The sequence below is a fragment of the Zosterops lateralis genome (assembly GCF_965231275.1).
Source record: "Zosterops lateralis genome assembly, chromosome: 6".
In the NCBI taxonomy this organism is placed as follows: Eukaryota; Metazoa; Chordata; class Aves; order Passeriformes; family Zosteropidae; genus Zosterops; species Zosterops lateralis.
The window spans coordinates 37,884,860-37,901,918 of record NC_139761.1 but is presented as its reverse complement, the minus strand read 5'-3'; the positions used below and the strand labels follow the sequence as shown (position 1 = coordinate 37,901,918).

At 37.9% G+C, this 17,059-nt stretch overlaps 1 protein-coding gene across 1 annotated transcript in view; it reads left to right on the top strand.

Annotated features, from left to right (window-relative positions):
• Nucleotides 1–17,059, top strand: part of CHP1 (calcineurin like EF-hand protein 1) — a 19,706-nt gene extending 2,647 nt beyond the window's left edge. The window contains exons 2-7 of the mRNA XM_083863064.1: nucleotides 3,623–3,695; nucleotides 10,626–10,706; nucleotides 11,937–12,064; nucleotides 12,972–13,033; nucleotides 13,993–14,115; nucleotides 15,409–17,059. Coding sequence (XP_083719190.1) covers nucleotides 3,623–3,695; nucleotides 10,626–10,706; nucleotides 11,937–12,064; nucleotides 12,972–13,033; nucleotides 13,993–14,115; nucleotides 15,409–15,462 — 521 coding nt within the window. The 3' untranslated portion in view covers nucleotides 15,463–17,059. The remainder of the gene's footprint in view (nucleotides 1–3,622; nucleotides 3,696–10,625; nucleotides 10,707–11,936; nucleotides 12,065–12,971; nucleotides 13,034–13,992; nucleotides 14,116–15,408) is intronic.

The following is a 17,059-nucleotide window of genomic DNA, read 5'->3' as shown; positions in this document are numbered from 1 at the left end:
CCTAATTGCTTTGATATTTCAGTAACAACTATAAAAAAAAAAGATGAGAGGCACAAGATGTTGCTTATCTGCATTCTGATGAAAGCTTTTGGAAAGTCGTTGGAATGTAGCAGTATTCAAACTATTTGGTTCACACCCTTTGTTTCCATGCTTTAGAGCACTCTACCTAAGGATTAATAATGAACCAATGCTCATACCTAAATTTAGGAGAAAAAAATGTTTGCATGGTAGCAGATGATAATAGACTTTTCTGATGGATATTTATTTATTTTTCTAAGTATATAAATATATTTATATGAGTTTATGCTACTGTTGTAGACAAGAATGTCTAATTGCTAAAAATGATTACAAAATTGCTAAAAATGATTTACAGTGATTTAACATAAGTAAAATAGAGGGAGCAACTCCTAATTTAGAGGTCTTGACCCTAAACTTTTAGAAGAATCTTAGTGGGGTAGCAGTAGAGATAAAATGATGTTTCAGCTGGTTTTAAGCCTGAACCTTGGATTTTTAAGAAGCAGTCATAAATTGTAGATCTTAATGGTATTCAGGAGAATCTTTGTTTGCTGGCAAATGCACTGAAAAATGTCCAATGACACAGCTTTTGTGACGGATGAGAGCCAAAAGGAAATTACAACAGAACACAGTGGAGAACCTGAATCATCCTCCTTTTTCACAGAGCTGTGATATGCTTTTTGTCTAGTGTGACGTTAATGAAAATATCACTTCTCCTGTCAACAGCTACGTACTAGTTCTCACATACTCGCTGTTACAGAGAGGTTCCAAAATTGGAGATGCTGACATCAGTTTGGAAATGGTAGCTGAGTAGAATTCTCATCACCTTCTTTGTTTACAGGGAGGAGTGGGAGTATGGGACTTCTAATAGGAGATCTAACTCCAGCCTTCTTTTTTTTTTATCATCGGTTGTTATTATGTTATCAAAGACATTAAATCAGAAATGCAGATGTTCAAAGTCCTTAGAGTACTAATACTTGTTTTCTCTGTGTGTGTTGCTTAACTTGAAAGTGAGCAAGCTGCCCGGTCTTTTTGGAGAGAAGTTGCCTTAGGTGAAACTGAGCAAATTGCCCAATTCTATGCAAAGAATGAAAGTTGCAGAGGAGACAAGAAGGCTGGAGGGGGGTGTTTGTGAAAACCCGGTTGCTGGCAGGTCATGCTAAAGGAGGGAACTGTTGAACCTAAACAAATAGCCTTGAGAAATAAAGAACAAACCTGGAAAAAGAAATTTGTCTCGCTTGTCACAGATCAAACAACTACTGTGCAACCTCTTCCCAAATAAGTTTGAGCAAGTAAGAGAAGCATTGTGCATGTCCTGGTGAAGGCTTTTTAAACTACTAAATCTGAAAATTGCATTAAGTCCTAGTTTTAACATTGTAGACAATCACACCTTTACTGAGTAAACATTAACATTCAATTCAGTCTTACTTCATGTATTTATTAACTTAATCAGAAAAGACTGAAAAGCCAAGATCTCCTGTAGGGCCTTGTTGTGCTTTAACTTCAGCCAACAACTAAGTACCACACAGATGCTTTCTTACTCCCTGTCATGGTGGGGGAGAAGCTGGGGGAGAGGGGAGGTAAAACCCAGGGGTTGAGATAAGAACAGATTAATAATTGAAATAAAGTAAAATATAATAACAATTTAAAAAGTTTTTGACAAGAATGATAATATTAATTGTAATGAAAAGGGGATAGAGAAATAAAACCCAAGAAAGACAAGTGAAGCACAGTACAACTGCTCACCCCCTGTTGACCAATGCTCAGCCTGTCCCCAAACAGCAACTGGCTCCTCCTGGCCAATTCCCTCAGTGTCCACCAGACATGATGTTCTGTGGTACAGAAGATCCCTTTGGCCAGTTCAGATCAGCTGTTCTAGCTGTGCTCCCTCTCAGCTTTTGTGCACCTCCTCACTGGCAGAGCCTGGGAAGCTGAGAAGCCCTTGGCTCGGGGTAAGCACTGCTTAGCAACAGCCAAAACAACACGGTGTTGTCATCGTTATTCTATGAAATCCCAAAACCACATCCCTGTACCAGTTACTAAGAAGAAAATGAACTCTGTCCCAGCTGAAACCAGGACAAGTGTTCTTTCAGTGTTAGAGGAGTTGCTATTCTATATAGGTTTATCCCACTCACATCACAGACTAAAGGTCTAGTTGTCTAATAGCTGGAGTTGTTGTCTAGTACCTTGGTAAGGTTAACACAGTTATGCTGAACTTAACGTTGCCTTTGTAATTTGCATTTCAAGCTGCAGATTTAAAGTCTGCAATAATTTTCTGCTTGCTTTGTATCCCAACTCTTTCTCAAATTTCTTTAGAAATAGGCTTTTAAATTTTTAATTCCATGTCCTAGAAGCCCGGAAATGAATTTTGTGAGCAGTTGGCTCCCAGCTTGGGCACAAAGGGTTGCAGTGAACAGGGTAACATCAGGCTGGTGACCAGTCACTAATACAGTTCTGCAGGGCTCCATTTCAGGGCTGGTTCTTGTTAACATCTTCGTAAACAACTTGGAAGCAGGACTCCAAGGCATACTAAATAACATTGCCAGTGGCACCAGATTGGGAGGAGCTGTTGACTCCCTTGGAGGCAGAGAAATCTTAACAGAGGACTGGGCACCAAAATATTGCTGGTTTAATGCAGCATCTAAAAACTACTATTAAATTTAATAATATATCTATCTTTGGCTCCAAGTTCTGGAACAAAGCCTTCCTAATCTCTGCTTTTTAGTGACCAGTGATAGGACCCAAGGGAAAAGCATGAAGCTGTGACAGGAGAGGTTTAGGTTGGGTGTTAGGACAAGGTTCTTCACCCAGAGAGTGAATGAGTACTTGAACAGGATCCCCAGGGAAATGGTCACAGCACCAGCCTGACAGAGTTCATGAAATGTTTGGACAGTGCTCTCAGGCACATGGTGGGATTCTTGGGGATAGTGCTGTGTAGGGCCAGGAGCTGGACTTGATGATTCTTCTGGGTTTCTTCCAAGTCAGGTTATTGTCTTATTCTATGAAGCCCAAAATGTTCAGATTTCAGCAGTCCTGTAAAGGAACAAAAATAAAATAAAAATTAAGGCCTTTCTGACCACTTTCCAGATGCAGAGAAACTGAGTTCCCTTACCATCTTTAGCTGGAAAAAAGACAATGGGAGTAGAGACAGGCAAAAGAGAAGTGGAGATACTATAGCAGGGATCTTTAGTGTCATGAGTGATATAAAGGTCATCAGTGTAAGCTGTGTCCAGATTTTTTCTAGCCGTAAAGGAATTAAAGGAAATAAAGTAGAACTGCGAATCAAATATTTTTTCTTTTTAATTGACATTAACTGACTCAGATAACCAAAAATTGTTAAAGATCAAAAGTAGAAATGGGTACAAGACAGAGTTAGACAAAATTTTGAAGAATAAGCTAATTTGTAGATTCCTGAATATTGAGCTGTGATTTATAGCTCACAAAGTCCCTAAATGCTCATTGTCCTGTGCTTTCAATGTAACTGGTTCTGTGTGAACCCTTTTTTGAACACAGCTTCTGGCAACAGCGCAGTTCAGTGTAATGAGGTCTGCTCCTATGAGGAATCATTGACATGCTAATTTGTCATCTTCTTTCTTCTTTCCTGCAGTCTCCCACAGTCAAATCACCCGCCTGTACAGTCGCTTCACCAGCCTGGACAAAGGAGAAAATGGCACTCTTAGGTGGGTAACTCAGCTGTACTTGGGTTGGCACATCTGTATTGGTGGCTCGCTGTTGAGGGATGTCGGTGTGTTTTTCTCTTTGGTAAATCACTGAGCCATTGTAAGAAGTTCTTTCATACCTACTGTCTACATGAAAGGTTTAATTGTTAAACCGAGGTGCTCTAAGTACCAACTGTCTTTACTGTAGTGTTGAAGGTTTGTAGTAGTTAATAGGAGAAAGTTCAGATTTGGTATTCAAAGTCATATAAAAATGTTCAGAATTGTGAAACAACACTTTTAGATTGTTATTTCTTACCTTTCTTTATATGTTGTTTGTACTATTTATTAGGAGAATGGTTCTGCTATGTCATCTTTATCCTGGCTTCCATAGGAAAAAAGATCTATACTTGTTTCTGATATCCAGTGTCTTTACACACTACTTGGATCTGCGCTCCATTTACTATACTTAACTTTGCACCTCTTGTTGAACACCCATGTCTATTAGTATGCTCAAAAATAAAAAAAGAGATGGAACCAAGTCATTGTGAGTAAACAAACATTCTATTTTTTAAAATGGTAATGCAGGACATTCTAAGATCTTTAGTGTTTGTTTGCCATCTACAATTTGAAAACTACAGAATTAAACTGGTTTCTTACAGCTTAGACAATTAAATAAAGATGAATCTTTATCTGCAAAATATTTTTCATTTTGACGGACCAAGTCTGCTGGAAAGAGTATTCTCAACCAAAAGGTAAACTCTGGTGAGATGATGGCCTGTTAAAATACATCTCTGCCTGCTGTCATTCTGTAGCCTTCCCTACTCTCATGGATTTTGTTTCCCATTCACCATACAGGGTGAATGCTGAAAGGAAAGCTGAAGAAGAATGCAAGAGAGAGTAGGAAGGGGAAAGGGACATTGTTGTAACATGAGATCTGGCTCTCACAGAGTTAATTTCTTTCATAGTAGCTCTATCCCAGTCAAATTCAGTGATTCAGGCATCACCTGAGGTTTTGTATGTAATCTTGTAAAATATGACTGTAGGATGCACTACAAACCCAGAAAAGCTATAGGCTTTCCTATAAACCAAGCTAACTGTAATGCTGGAATCACCTCTGGCAAGTTGTAAGATATATGGTCTTTGGCAGTAGTTTGGGCTTACTGCAGTTTCCTTTCATGAAGGAAATGTGCAGTTCCTTCTGATGCCAGAAATTGCTGACTTTGCAGCATTTAAGTAATTGGATGTGGATGGTAAACAGGACTACAGAGTGATTATTTTGAGTTAAAAATACTCTCCCTCTCTTTTTGCCTTGTGTACGTTTTGAAGCTGATTGACTCCAGTGATTTGAACTGTGGCTGTACTGTAAATTTCTAGACTTGCATAGCTGAAGGGATGACTAAATGGATTGTGCATGTTAAAAATTGGCTTGGGGTGGGATGTGCAGGAACTTCCAAAGGCCCACTCTGACACTAAAACCAATGCATTATATAAATTGTAGCATTGGGAATTCTGATGTAGAGATCAACTGATGAGATTGTGGATAAGGTTAATGTTTAAAATTATTTGGAAAAGAGCATTAACAGCCTTTTCAAACTTTATGTGTGAGTTTAATATTCATTGATGAATAAAGGTGGTGGCTACTGGATTAGTCTAGCACAATTTGAACCCAGGGCGTGTTCTTTCTCAACTCTTCCATGTTCCCATCCAACAGTAAATTCACTAAATGCATAAAGTTTGTATAAACGTCAAAGTGCTTGTAGTTAGTTTATGTAAGAGGAGTAATTGATTAAATATGCTATGAATGTCTGTTGCACAATGCTCAATTTCACAGTATTATGCATCAGGAGGAGGTAAACTTCCATTGTTGATAATCATGTGGTACTTAGGAAAGGAAGTGGAGGTTGTTTGGAAAATCCCAGCAACTGTGTGTATTATGATCCCTTAGCTTGCAGTCTTGGCCCCTACGCACAGCCCACTCTCAAACATGTCTGACTAAACAATGGCATTCAATTTTTTAAACTTGTTCTGGTACCCACAAAATGCAGACACTATTAATTTTAAGTGATGGAAAACTACTTCCTGAAAAATAAAGATTGAGGAGAGAGCAAGAACTGCAGCTTGGAAGATCATAGGTGTTGGTTTCTGAGATACTTGTCTTAAAGCAGCAAGTTCTCTTTTATTTGTAAGAAGTTATCACTTACCTATTACCACCAAACAGTTTAGAGGGTATGTCTTCTGTTTGTTTCCTGTGAGCAAGATTTATTGTTTCCGTAAGGATGACTTACACCTTTGACTTACAAATCAAACATGACAAAATCACTCATGTGACCATGATTAGGAAAAGAAATGCTAAGCAGTTCTTTATGGCATGAAATAAATGTTTAAATGTATAAATGCCCTTCTGAAGAAGGGTAAAGTTAAGAGCACTTTGTACAGAAGATCTGGTAGATGATAATTAATCCTGGTAGTTCTGGAACTATAATCAAAAGCAGGATGTTTCTATCCAGTGTACCTATGTGCAATTTAAGGCACTTCATTTTTAAAGAGTTACATAAATGAAATATTAGAGATGGTTATTGATAGAGACAAAACTTTTTGCTTCCTTTTTTTTCGTCTCACATAGTTATTGTCTAAGTGACTACAGCTATTTTTACCTGTAAAGTAAAAATGTCAAGTTTACCTTCACCTTTCTTTAAAAGTGTAGAAAAATTTTATATTTTTCCTTAGCTTCACTTTTTTTAAATAAAATGAGTAAGTTCCCTCAGACTTCCACCATCTGAACAAACCGTGTTTGAAAAGACAGGACAAAACTGTTCTTGAAAATTCTTTTGTCAACTTTGATTTCAATATTGTGACATGCTGAGTTGCCAAAGCAAAAGATTGGGTTGTCCATAGCTACATCTAAGTTGTGAAATCTGGAACATACTTGTTCTGTCTACAGCCTAACTATAGCTCAGGAGGAAAACAGTGTGCACATTTCCTTACATGCTGATTTCCAATATGAGGAAATAGTATAGCATGAACAGGATAAGTGTGTGATTGCCTAGTGAGTCTCCCTGTTGGGCTGGTGCTGTAGTGTACACCACACAAGAATACCTTTGTTCCAAAATTTATCTACTAGTAGCTGCAGACAGACATGTACAGAGCTATAAAAGGAGGTACTTATCTAAACTGTTATCTTTGCCTGTAACTTTTGTATGGAACCTCCCACTTAAAAGTAGTTTCTTGGGCACTGGAGAAAAGACTGGAATCTTGAGAAGTAGTTTTTACTGTACAGTAATTGGTATAGTCAGGGAGGGAGGGAGCGAAAATGTTCTAAAAGCTGGTAGCTACAGAGAATAGACACACTGAGCTGTACATGCATGTCTCATGTTTATGAAGGCTGTTCACACGTGTCTGCTGGAGAACTTCAGAAAGTCTCTGATCCTGAGAGAAGAGTAACATGAGCCAGCCAGACCATCTGTCAGTCTTTGTCAGCTGACTGAACCATCTGGGTCTGGAAATATGTCAGGCTTCTTCTTATTAGTTCAAACAGATACTGCAAGATTGCAAAACGTAAAAGCTAGCTCTCTGAATATGGAATTCTTTACTTTTTCTCAAGAAAATGCAAAGCATTTTTAGCTTTATCTAAAATAGAAAAGACAGGAAGGATATGGGTTTGGATTGGAAAAGACAGGGTACAGGAATAGTCTATACTTGAATCTTCAACCACACTTCATGCGTGCTGCCTTTTTTCTTTCCTTCCTTATTGCTCATCTAATTATCACCTTTTTGCGTACTTCTTGGCCTTATGTTTATGAACCAATTAGGGCTGTGATAGTTAAGCAACTTTTAACATTTGTGTAGAGCATGTGTAAGGATGGAGTTACATGAGATGGATGACACAATCCTGAAGGATGGGGGGGAACATTGGTATTCTTTCCCCATAACTTCTCCAGGCTTCCAGCACCTCATTGTCAGCTGTGGTGCTCTTGGATTTTTTAAAGTTTTTGAACTGCCTCAAGTTGTGAATTCAACAGAAAGCTAATTGGAGAGGAGGAATGTAGGGAATTTTTTATGGGGGATACATTAGACCACCAAAAGGTTAGATGAATGACAAAGCTGATGCTAGCAAGGGAAGGGAACAATGGAACCTCTTAAATCTTTTTGACCAGCTTGCATGATACACCCTACTGCTTTTAATTATTTCTCTTCTTCAAGTAATTTCTTTTCTCTTGTATCCTCTGAGCATCTTTCTTTTCCTCTACCACTTCTGATGCACATGTATGTGGGGTTTTTTTTCCCTTTCCATTATTTTATTTTCCCTCAGCTCTAGATAGCCCTCCTCATTCCTGGTGGAGGGAACAGTATTTTGCTACCGTCTAGAAGTAACAGAAGAATGAGCAACCAGAAATGGATGGAAAAAAGGGGTCTCGTAGGCTTCTTGCAGCCTTTGGGATAAGGCAGAACCACCTTTACAGTTGATATCTGTTCTGTACATTGGAGGCAATACTCACACTTATAAGTACTTATCTTGCTTAGAATCTAGAAATTCTTCATTGCAAATTACATCTAATTGTGAATGTACTGGCTATATGTATTAAATGCTTGGCCTGCATAATGTTCACGTGCAGGTAAAGGTTGCTTTGCCTGTTGCATTTAAGCAAAGATTTCATAAGAGCTGGGTTAATGGAAAGATACTTTAGAAGAGCCTTGTTGCGCATGAGCACATAAGAAGTAGAGGGTATTAAATTTCATGTAAGTGCCAGCTTCAGCCAGGTGAAGTTGGTCCATAATGACTGCAGGAAAGCTTAGCTTTATAAAGTAGAGAATAACTTACCTCACATTCATTTGCTTTTATGGCTGTTGCAGCTATTTCAGTTATAACACTCACTTAGTAATGTGCTCTTAATAAGCAAAAAAAAGCACTCTACTGCAATCCTGATAATGACAGGACAAATAGATTTGAAACCAGGGAGTTATTTGTGGTTAATTTTTAATCTCCTGTTAGAAAACAGAATCACTGGAGGCTGAAATGCCAAGTGTCTACTGAGGCTGAATACTAAAAAGTCATGATATGCAAGTAAAAAATTCTGAAGCATTAGGATTTTGCTCTACATGGAAGAATGGGCAGCTGCTGCTTTTAGGTTATAAAGTTAGCATTGACACTGAAGTTCTGCTGGTAAAATATTGTTATTAGGACATAGGCATTCCACATCACTGCATCTCCTGCTTAAATCACTAATGCATACTTTGCCCTTCAGCAATAGCTTAAAATGCAGCAGTCCTGAAGGGTCTGGTAACAAGTTGATCATGCTAAACGGATGTTAACTTTGCCTCTTAAAATAACATGGACCTGGTCAGAGCAGAAGTTTGCTGGGATAACTTAAAAATATGGTCAGGTCACTCTGTCAGAAGGTCAGACAGCTTAACCATGTTGTAACAGATGCACTGTAATTAGGAGTCTTAACAGTGCTGTGGTGGTGACTGGGTGCAAAAAGTGCTTTAGAATACATTTATAACTAGAACGTCTTGCTTCTCTGCCTTTCCCGAGCTAGACTGGTGATAAAGTCAGCCAATTTCTTTTTTACCCTGTCTTTAATATCACAGCATATAAAAAGATTCTATATTTAAATAATATCAAAATCTATTTTTGTTTACTTTCTTAAGCCAGTTTTTTTGTTTAATGATGTCATGAGTCAGACCTTGTTGCCAGTTTAGTTAGTGAGCGTAGGTTTGATAAGTCGCAAACATTCATAAACCAAGTTTGGGACTTTGACCTCAGCTTTAAAACCAGCAGGACTGCATTTGACTCAAAGGGAACTGCCAGTATTTCTGGAGATTGGGCAGGAAATGTCAGGTTATACACCCAGACAGAATAGGGTGGGGACTTTTTACAGCTAAACCCCCTTGCTGTTTGCTGTTTAAAATCTAGATGATTATGAAGTAGTACATCTTGTACTAACTCATAAGTTGCTGTGTTCTTTTGTAAGGAAAAACAACCAAACCTGCTCACTAAGACACATCTGGTGTGTCTGCCTTGGTCACAAGAAAATTACCCACTTTCCTGTCACTGGCAGTCTGTTAGGTTGAAAGAAAAGAGAAAATATTAGTGCAGTTCTAATAGGAGAATGAAGCCTGCGTTCATGTCATACTGTTCTAAAATGTGTATGCAGTACAACTCATGATGTCGTTCAGATCAGGGGAATAACAATGTAAGCATAGCTGTGTTTATATTGTGCTATGTACATAGAATTATGACTAGAAAAAGAGAATGGCTGGCAAGAGCAGTGAGTATTTGCCTGTACTAGTGAAATTCTGTCTCGTGTACTGGTGCCTGTAAAAGTGTAAATTTGCCAGCTTAAAATAGGACTGCTGCTAGGTTGAAGCTAAAATAATCTGAAATTTGGCATTTATTATAAGATACAAATTTGTTGCATAAACAAACAACAACAAAAAAATCTATTAGAACATGCTAATAACTTATAATATGCATGGAGATGTATGGTATTCTTCCAGAATCTGAAATGAGGCGGTCTGGAAAAGTCATGACAATTCATATGGTTAAGTACCAAAATAATTATTAAAAAACCCCAATCAATATTTTCATATTGGAGCCATAATTTCTTTCAAAGCAGCTTCAGAAGCTCTCCTTTTGTTACATTGCAAACTAGTTGTCATCATTACACTAAGGTTTCTAGCACAAATTATGTTAGTGTCTGAGAAGTGTTGTTAACATAGTAAATGAGTACTGCTAGTTTGTAATGCAATATAAGTTTGGCATTGTCTTTTGCTTTACTTTGTGCCATTAGTCATAAAGAAAACATGATTTAAAAGGTTGCATTTTCCAAATCACCAACTGTCTTGCTGCAGAAATAAAATTCCATGGGTGTTTTACTGTGAACTCTTTTAAAGTAGCTTCTTCTCTGACTTCAACATGATGTTGAATTGTTGTGTTCTTGCTTTACTTAGCCGTGAAGACTTCCAGCGGATTCCAGAGCTTGCCATCAATCCACTTGGAGACAGAATTATCAACGCCTTCTTTCCAGAAGGGTGAGTTTCAACAAACTGAATTTGTGTGCAGGCACAAAATTTGTAGTTTGTCAGAAGTTTTCATAGTAGTGAAATGCTGATAACTAAAGCACAGAATTTGAATTTACTAATAAAAACTTGTCCTGCAGTGTGTGGGTACATAGTTTCTTCAGCATATTTTGATTCTCTAATGAGAAATACTTTATGACTTTGCAAGGTTTTTTAGTGCTTTATTTATTGACAAACTCAGGCTTCTGTCACAGTTTCCTACTCTTCTTCCTAAACTACTGAACACTTTTGAAGACATTACAGACCTTGTATGGACTTTGGTTCTTAAAGCAAACACTATTCTGTATAAAGAAGCATTACAATAAACTAATTTGGTCTTAGTGTATCTGATATAGTAAGTGTACCACTGTTATTAGATTGGCTTTTTTGGTTGGTTGATTTTATGTTTTTATTACATTTAAGACATAGATTATGACACTTCTAACACAAATCCAAAGATATGATCAAATTTTCAGTATCATCTCTCTTCATTACACCTCTCTGGATTGGTCTATGGAATCTGCTTCTGCTCTTGCAGTTGTCATTACTGATTGATGGAGATTAAATTGAATGAAAAGTCATAATATCAGCTAAAACCAGGCAGGGCTTACTGACCAGAAAGCAGGTATCCTGGGAAGTATTTACATGGCTGGTTCCCACAGAAACTAGAGTCAGACAGCAGTGAACAATAACAGCCTCAAAGGCAGGAGCCAAGGGTGACAGCAAAGCTGGAAGGGGTGATGTACTTGCAGAAGAAGGATATGCACTTGAATGCAAAAAACAAAGCGTTTCCAGAGACTGTTGTCAGGTTAACCAAGAGTCCAGTGCTTGACAGCACTGAAACTAGTGTCAAGTCAATGCAGAGAATCAGGGCCCAGATCAGGGAGATACATTGCTACATTTGGGCATAGCAGCAGTGTAGCTCAGGCATGGGTTAAGGGCAAGGGATTCATCTTAAGCAGACTTTGCAGGTAAGGAAGGGAGAGCCCTCAGTAAGACTTCTCACAGCTTCTTTTTTTTTCACATCGTACCTCATAACAGCATGATCTCAGCTTGAGACAGCATAGGCAGCCAAACCCTGGGGAGGTGGGAATGGAAGAGTTCACATGGTCCTAATGCTTCAGTTATTAATAGTTTCCTTTACTGAAATGAAGTGCCTGTATAAGGTATGCCAAAAACTGACCTGCTGAAATGCTTATGCAGAGAGGACCAGGTGAATTTCCGTGGATTCATGAGGACACTGGCCCACTTCCGACCCATAGAAGATAATGAGAAGAGCAAAGACCAGAATGGACCAGAACCACTGAACAGCAGAAGTAACAAGCTCCACTGTAAGAAACATGAACCTTCCTAGAGAATCAATTATTTTTCTGTCTTCTTTTTGGTTGGGTTTTTTTTTTTTCCTCCTTAGGAGTGAAGGAAAGGGGCTTGGGATCTTCTGCACAGTTATTTCCTGCAGAATGATCTCATCTAATGCCTGATTTTTTTTTTTTTTAAATTTATTTACTTGGAAGCTTATCTTTTCAGAATGTCAACAATTGAGCCATTGTTATATTAGAATTCGGTGCAATTGGTTGACTCTTGTAATATATACACTTTGTAATATATATACTTGGCAAAATATCTTATAACAGAAGTGTTTCAAAATGGTTTGTATTCAAAATTATTTCAGATTTATAAGTCACATCCCATACACAAATGAACTTTTGTGCTTATTTCTCTAGTTCTTCCATATAATACAATATTTTTCCCCACCTTCATCTGAGTACTTTCTTAAGTATTTGGATGTCTGCCTACAGTATATGAGCAAAATGCTCTTTGTTGTTAATCAAAGTTGGCAACAGTGCCCAGAGTACTTAAAATTTCTGTCATATCTCATCCAGAATTATAGTCAAAGAGAATGAATGGTAATGTAAAAATGGTTTGCTCTGAAATTAAAGAATTGTATGTATCTTAGTGATAATTATTCTTCCATGACTTGGGGTTTTGAGGAAATACCCTGCAAGCAGAGTGCTTGTGAACATAAAATTTTTCTACTATTGGCAATAATGCTGTTCCTGTGTGTGGTAATAACACCTTATGGAACTGAGTTTTATGGTGAATTAAAATTCTAAGCTAATTGTCTTAAAATAGCTTACAAGTACTTAGTTTTGCTGTTTTTCTTTTAGATAAATCTATTGTTATGAAGAAAGATAATGGCATTGAATTCAACTTGCTTTCTTTTTTTCTTCCTTGTAGTTGCTTTTCGATTATATGATCTAGATAAAGATGACAAGATTTCCAGGGATGAGCTTCTCCAGGTAAATAGCACAGGGCTGCTTTGGATGACTCAATCATGATGTTCTCTGTCACTTCATACCAACTTAGAAGGGGGGAGTTGCAACAGTTTTCTCAGGAGAACTGCTGGAGTAATGGGGTGTCTTTGCTTACCTACCTCTGTCTTAAAGCTTTGTATGGAACGAGACTTTATTCTTATTTGGTAGGCTAGGCAGATCCTAGCACTTCCTTCCTTGGAAGTGACACCTAAATATTTAACAAATACACTAAGCCCCTTAAGAACTACCTTCTACAACTTTCAAAGGTGCTTCTAAAAGTATTTCAAAAGGACAGTCACTGAAGTGGATTAAGTTGTTTGCCTGATCCTCTGTGCATCCTCTCTATAGAATAAAAAACTTCCTGAAATTGCAGCAAAGGTAATCAAAGTTCATCAGTGCTGCATATGTATGAAACTAGGCTTGTGCTAGGAGTAATTACATGCTGCTAATCCTGGGAAGTACACATGGCAATTTGTGGTTCCTGATGTAAGAAAAAGGTTTGCTTTTCACTGGAACTGCCCTCTTCTATCTGCTCAGAAAATGCTTTACTGAATGTGGAGGGTAACGGCAGTTGTCACTTGACCATATACTTTCGAGATTCCTGTAGGCAAATATCTCAAACAGCAGATATTCAAATGCTGGTATGTTTTCTGGGGGGAAAAGTAGAAGCATTGGACAAAATTACTCGTTCCTAGTTCCAAAAGTTTTCTCTTGTTTCTGCCTCTTCCTGCTGCCTAGTGAAAAAGCAGGATTCTTTGTCAATGGTGGCTGCAAAAGATACCTGCATTTCCTGAAAGACTTAATGTACAAAGGACAACAGAAGTCTGGCTAGAAATTAATTAAAGGAAAATCTTGTGTGGTGTTATTTTGACAGTACACCCAAAAAGAAAGCACTAAGGATACTTGTGTTCCTATGTCAGTGATGGTTATTTTGTATGCTGCAGGTATTACGGATGATGGTTGGTGTAAATATTTCTGATGAACAGCTGGGCAGCATTGCTGACAGGACAATCCAGGAAGCTGATCAAGATGGAGATAGTGCCATCTCCTTTGCAGAATTTGTAAAGGTTTGTAAACTGTTTTTAATGACTAAATGAAGCTGCTCAGTAATGAGCAAGTCATTCAGACAAATGCAAATGGCAATACAGAGGAAGTCATTGAAATAGTTGTGCCTGCATTTGAGCAAAGCCTCCTGCTAGCTTTTTCATCCCTTTATTAGTCATGTTTTGGGTTTTTCTTTAATCAGGGTGCTAATAATTAGTCCACATATTTCTTTATACTCTTACATAAAGCTACAGTCCTGAATATACTGAAAAATTTTCACTTTCTGTTTTGCAACTGCTTTTTTCTAGACAATTAGTCTGACTAGCACAGTTAGAACAGATGAATTCTTCTGCTGTAAAAGCACTGATCAGCTTTCATTTGTAGATTTCATCTGTTACCAACACAACTAATACTGGTATTTAAGTTAGTTGTACTTTGAATTACATGTTTTGATAGTCTGAAGTAGGTAATAATAGGGAGCCATTAGGGAGTCTGTGGAGAAAGTTGTCCTGTAGCAGAACAATTTCAGCTACCTAATGGGATGCTATTGACAAGATGCTGTTGACTAGATTTATCTTGGAGATGACAAAAAGGTGGCAGAAAAAAGTTGCAACATGGGAAGTTGTGGTTTGGTTTAAGGAAAACTTTTTACTAAGAGGATGGTCATAGCTTCTGATAGATGTAGAAATTCCTTCCTTGGAGAAGTACTTAAAGCCTAACCAGGACAAGGCCCTGAGCAACCTGATTCAGCTGGTCCTGCTTTAAGTAGGATTTGAAGGATAGGACTAAAAGACTTCCAGAGGTTTCTTCAAACATAAATTACTCTCATCTTGGAGCACTGAAGTCTATTGCCTGAAACAGCCTGGAGCAGAGTAATGTCTTCATGCTTCAGTGTTAATAGCAATTTAGTGAATGAACATGCCACCCCAGTTTTACAAAGTGGTGCTCTGGTCTGGATTTTTGCTCTTCAGTGACTGCTCATGTCCCTTTTTCTACTATGTTCTCCCTTGTATTTCCTGGCTGGGCATTACCACACAATCTAGTTTTGGAAATCCAAGCCTTTCTGTGCTGTTGGCAGACTGAAACCACATTAGTTACATTTTGATTGACAGCCTTCTTGTGGCTTTGATGGCTAAAGTTCCTTCCTTTGGGCAGACCTTAGCCCACAATGAGAAACAGCAGTCTCTTATCTAGATGGACTGGCATGCTGAATTGAAGACATCCCATGTTCCTCCCCGTTTCCTCAATACTAGAGTAAGAAACCTTCTAGGAGAATATACAGTGATTTAAGTAGCTGTTTCTCAATTTTATTGCAGGTTTTGGAGAAGGTGGATGTAGAGCAGAAGATGAGCATTCGATTCCTTCACTGATGGATGGAGAGCCTATTCCTTTCTAGTCCAACTATGTAATGAATAGAACTTCATTTTCTCCTTAGCACCATACCCCAGAGCATTGCTACTGGTGCACATACAATACATCTCCAACCCCTCCCTGATTTGTTCTACCAATGTGAACATTCCCTGTACAACTGGAACAAAGGGAGATGGCTGCCATGCAACTTGGAAAAGGAGCTTTTTTAATGTTGTCCATCCTGGGGTTTTTGCCCTTTCTCTTACCTCCTTCTGCACTACTGTTTCAGTAAAAATGTCTCTCCTTATACACTACTGTTTAATCTACAAACTGATTCTTCTGAGCTCTGAATCTGAGAATGGAGAAACAGGAACATGCCACAGAAGTGCCCTCTGAAACATTTTGAAGACAAGCATCTACTCAAATACTAGGTGCATTCATAATACTCACTTTTGCCAAATTACAGCTGCCTTTTTTTTTTTTTTTTATATATATATATTTGCCCCTTTCCTATTTGGCTCTTTACATGCAGATTTGTTTCTGCAGTGCTTCTAAATCTGCCTTTTATTTGAGAACTTCTCAATTTCTATGGCTTCATTGTACAACTAGAACAAATGCATGGTGATAGATAGCTAAGAGTACTTTTCAAAGTACTGTGAGTAGCTTTTGTTCTTTGTGGAATGAATTCACAGGGACAATAGTAGAATCTATGGTGGGGACAGGCTGTGGTGTTCTCAAAAGGAATAGGAAATCTGCACTATGTCACTTGAACTGTTCTAGTAGCAGAGGCAGAAACTTGTTTCTTTCCTTTGCCTAGTTTGCAGGCTTGAAAGCCAGTGGACCATGAAGTGTCCTCTCCAGATTGTTTTTGTCTAGGATCATCCAAAACCATCTCATCCAGGGTGGTTTTGCTTCTGAAAGTGTAAATTTGTTTGCCAGTGTACAAAAATATAAGAAAACCAGTCATGCCAAAATCTGGATTTGTAGTTCTGTAACTGCTGCCTGGTCACAGTGTCATGAAACATGAAATTATGAAACTGATTTCATAGGGTTTTTTCCCAATTATAGTGGCCTGCATAATGAGTAATTATTTATATTTTCCAGTATGAAAGTCCTGGTATGTTTTATTTATGTTGAGGGTGGTAGCTGTATTTAAGAAAGCTCTGGCATAAGAATACAATTTGGGAAAGATCATATTATTCCAGATATTTCAGAATGTATTTCTATACAAATCTCTTAGCAAGTGTAAGATGATTAATACTACTAATGTAATGCTGATAAATTCAAGAGATCAGAATCCTTGAAGGTTCAATAGTAACAATTTTCTGTGGCTAGATTGACAAATGATCTCATGTAGCTCAGCTGGAGCATTCCATAATCTGGGAAATCCTTCCAATAAACCCAAAAAATCCTGAGAGCTTCTTTATTGAAGAATTGGTATTATAACTGCTTCTCTGTCATGTGTTAACATTTCTATAAATACCACTCTCAAAACTACTGTCAAATGTGCGTTTACTTTTTTCTCAGTTCCTTTAATCATCACTTTTGTTGAAAGATAACATGCAAGTCTCTGAAGGATTTTTGATTTGTTTTAAATAAAGGAATTCAAAAGTAAAA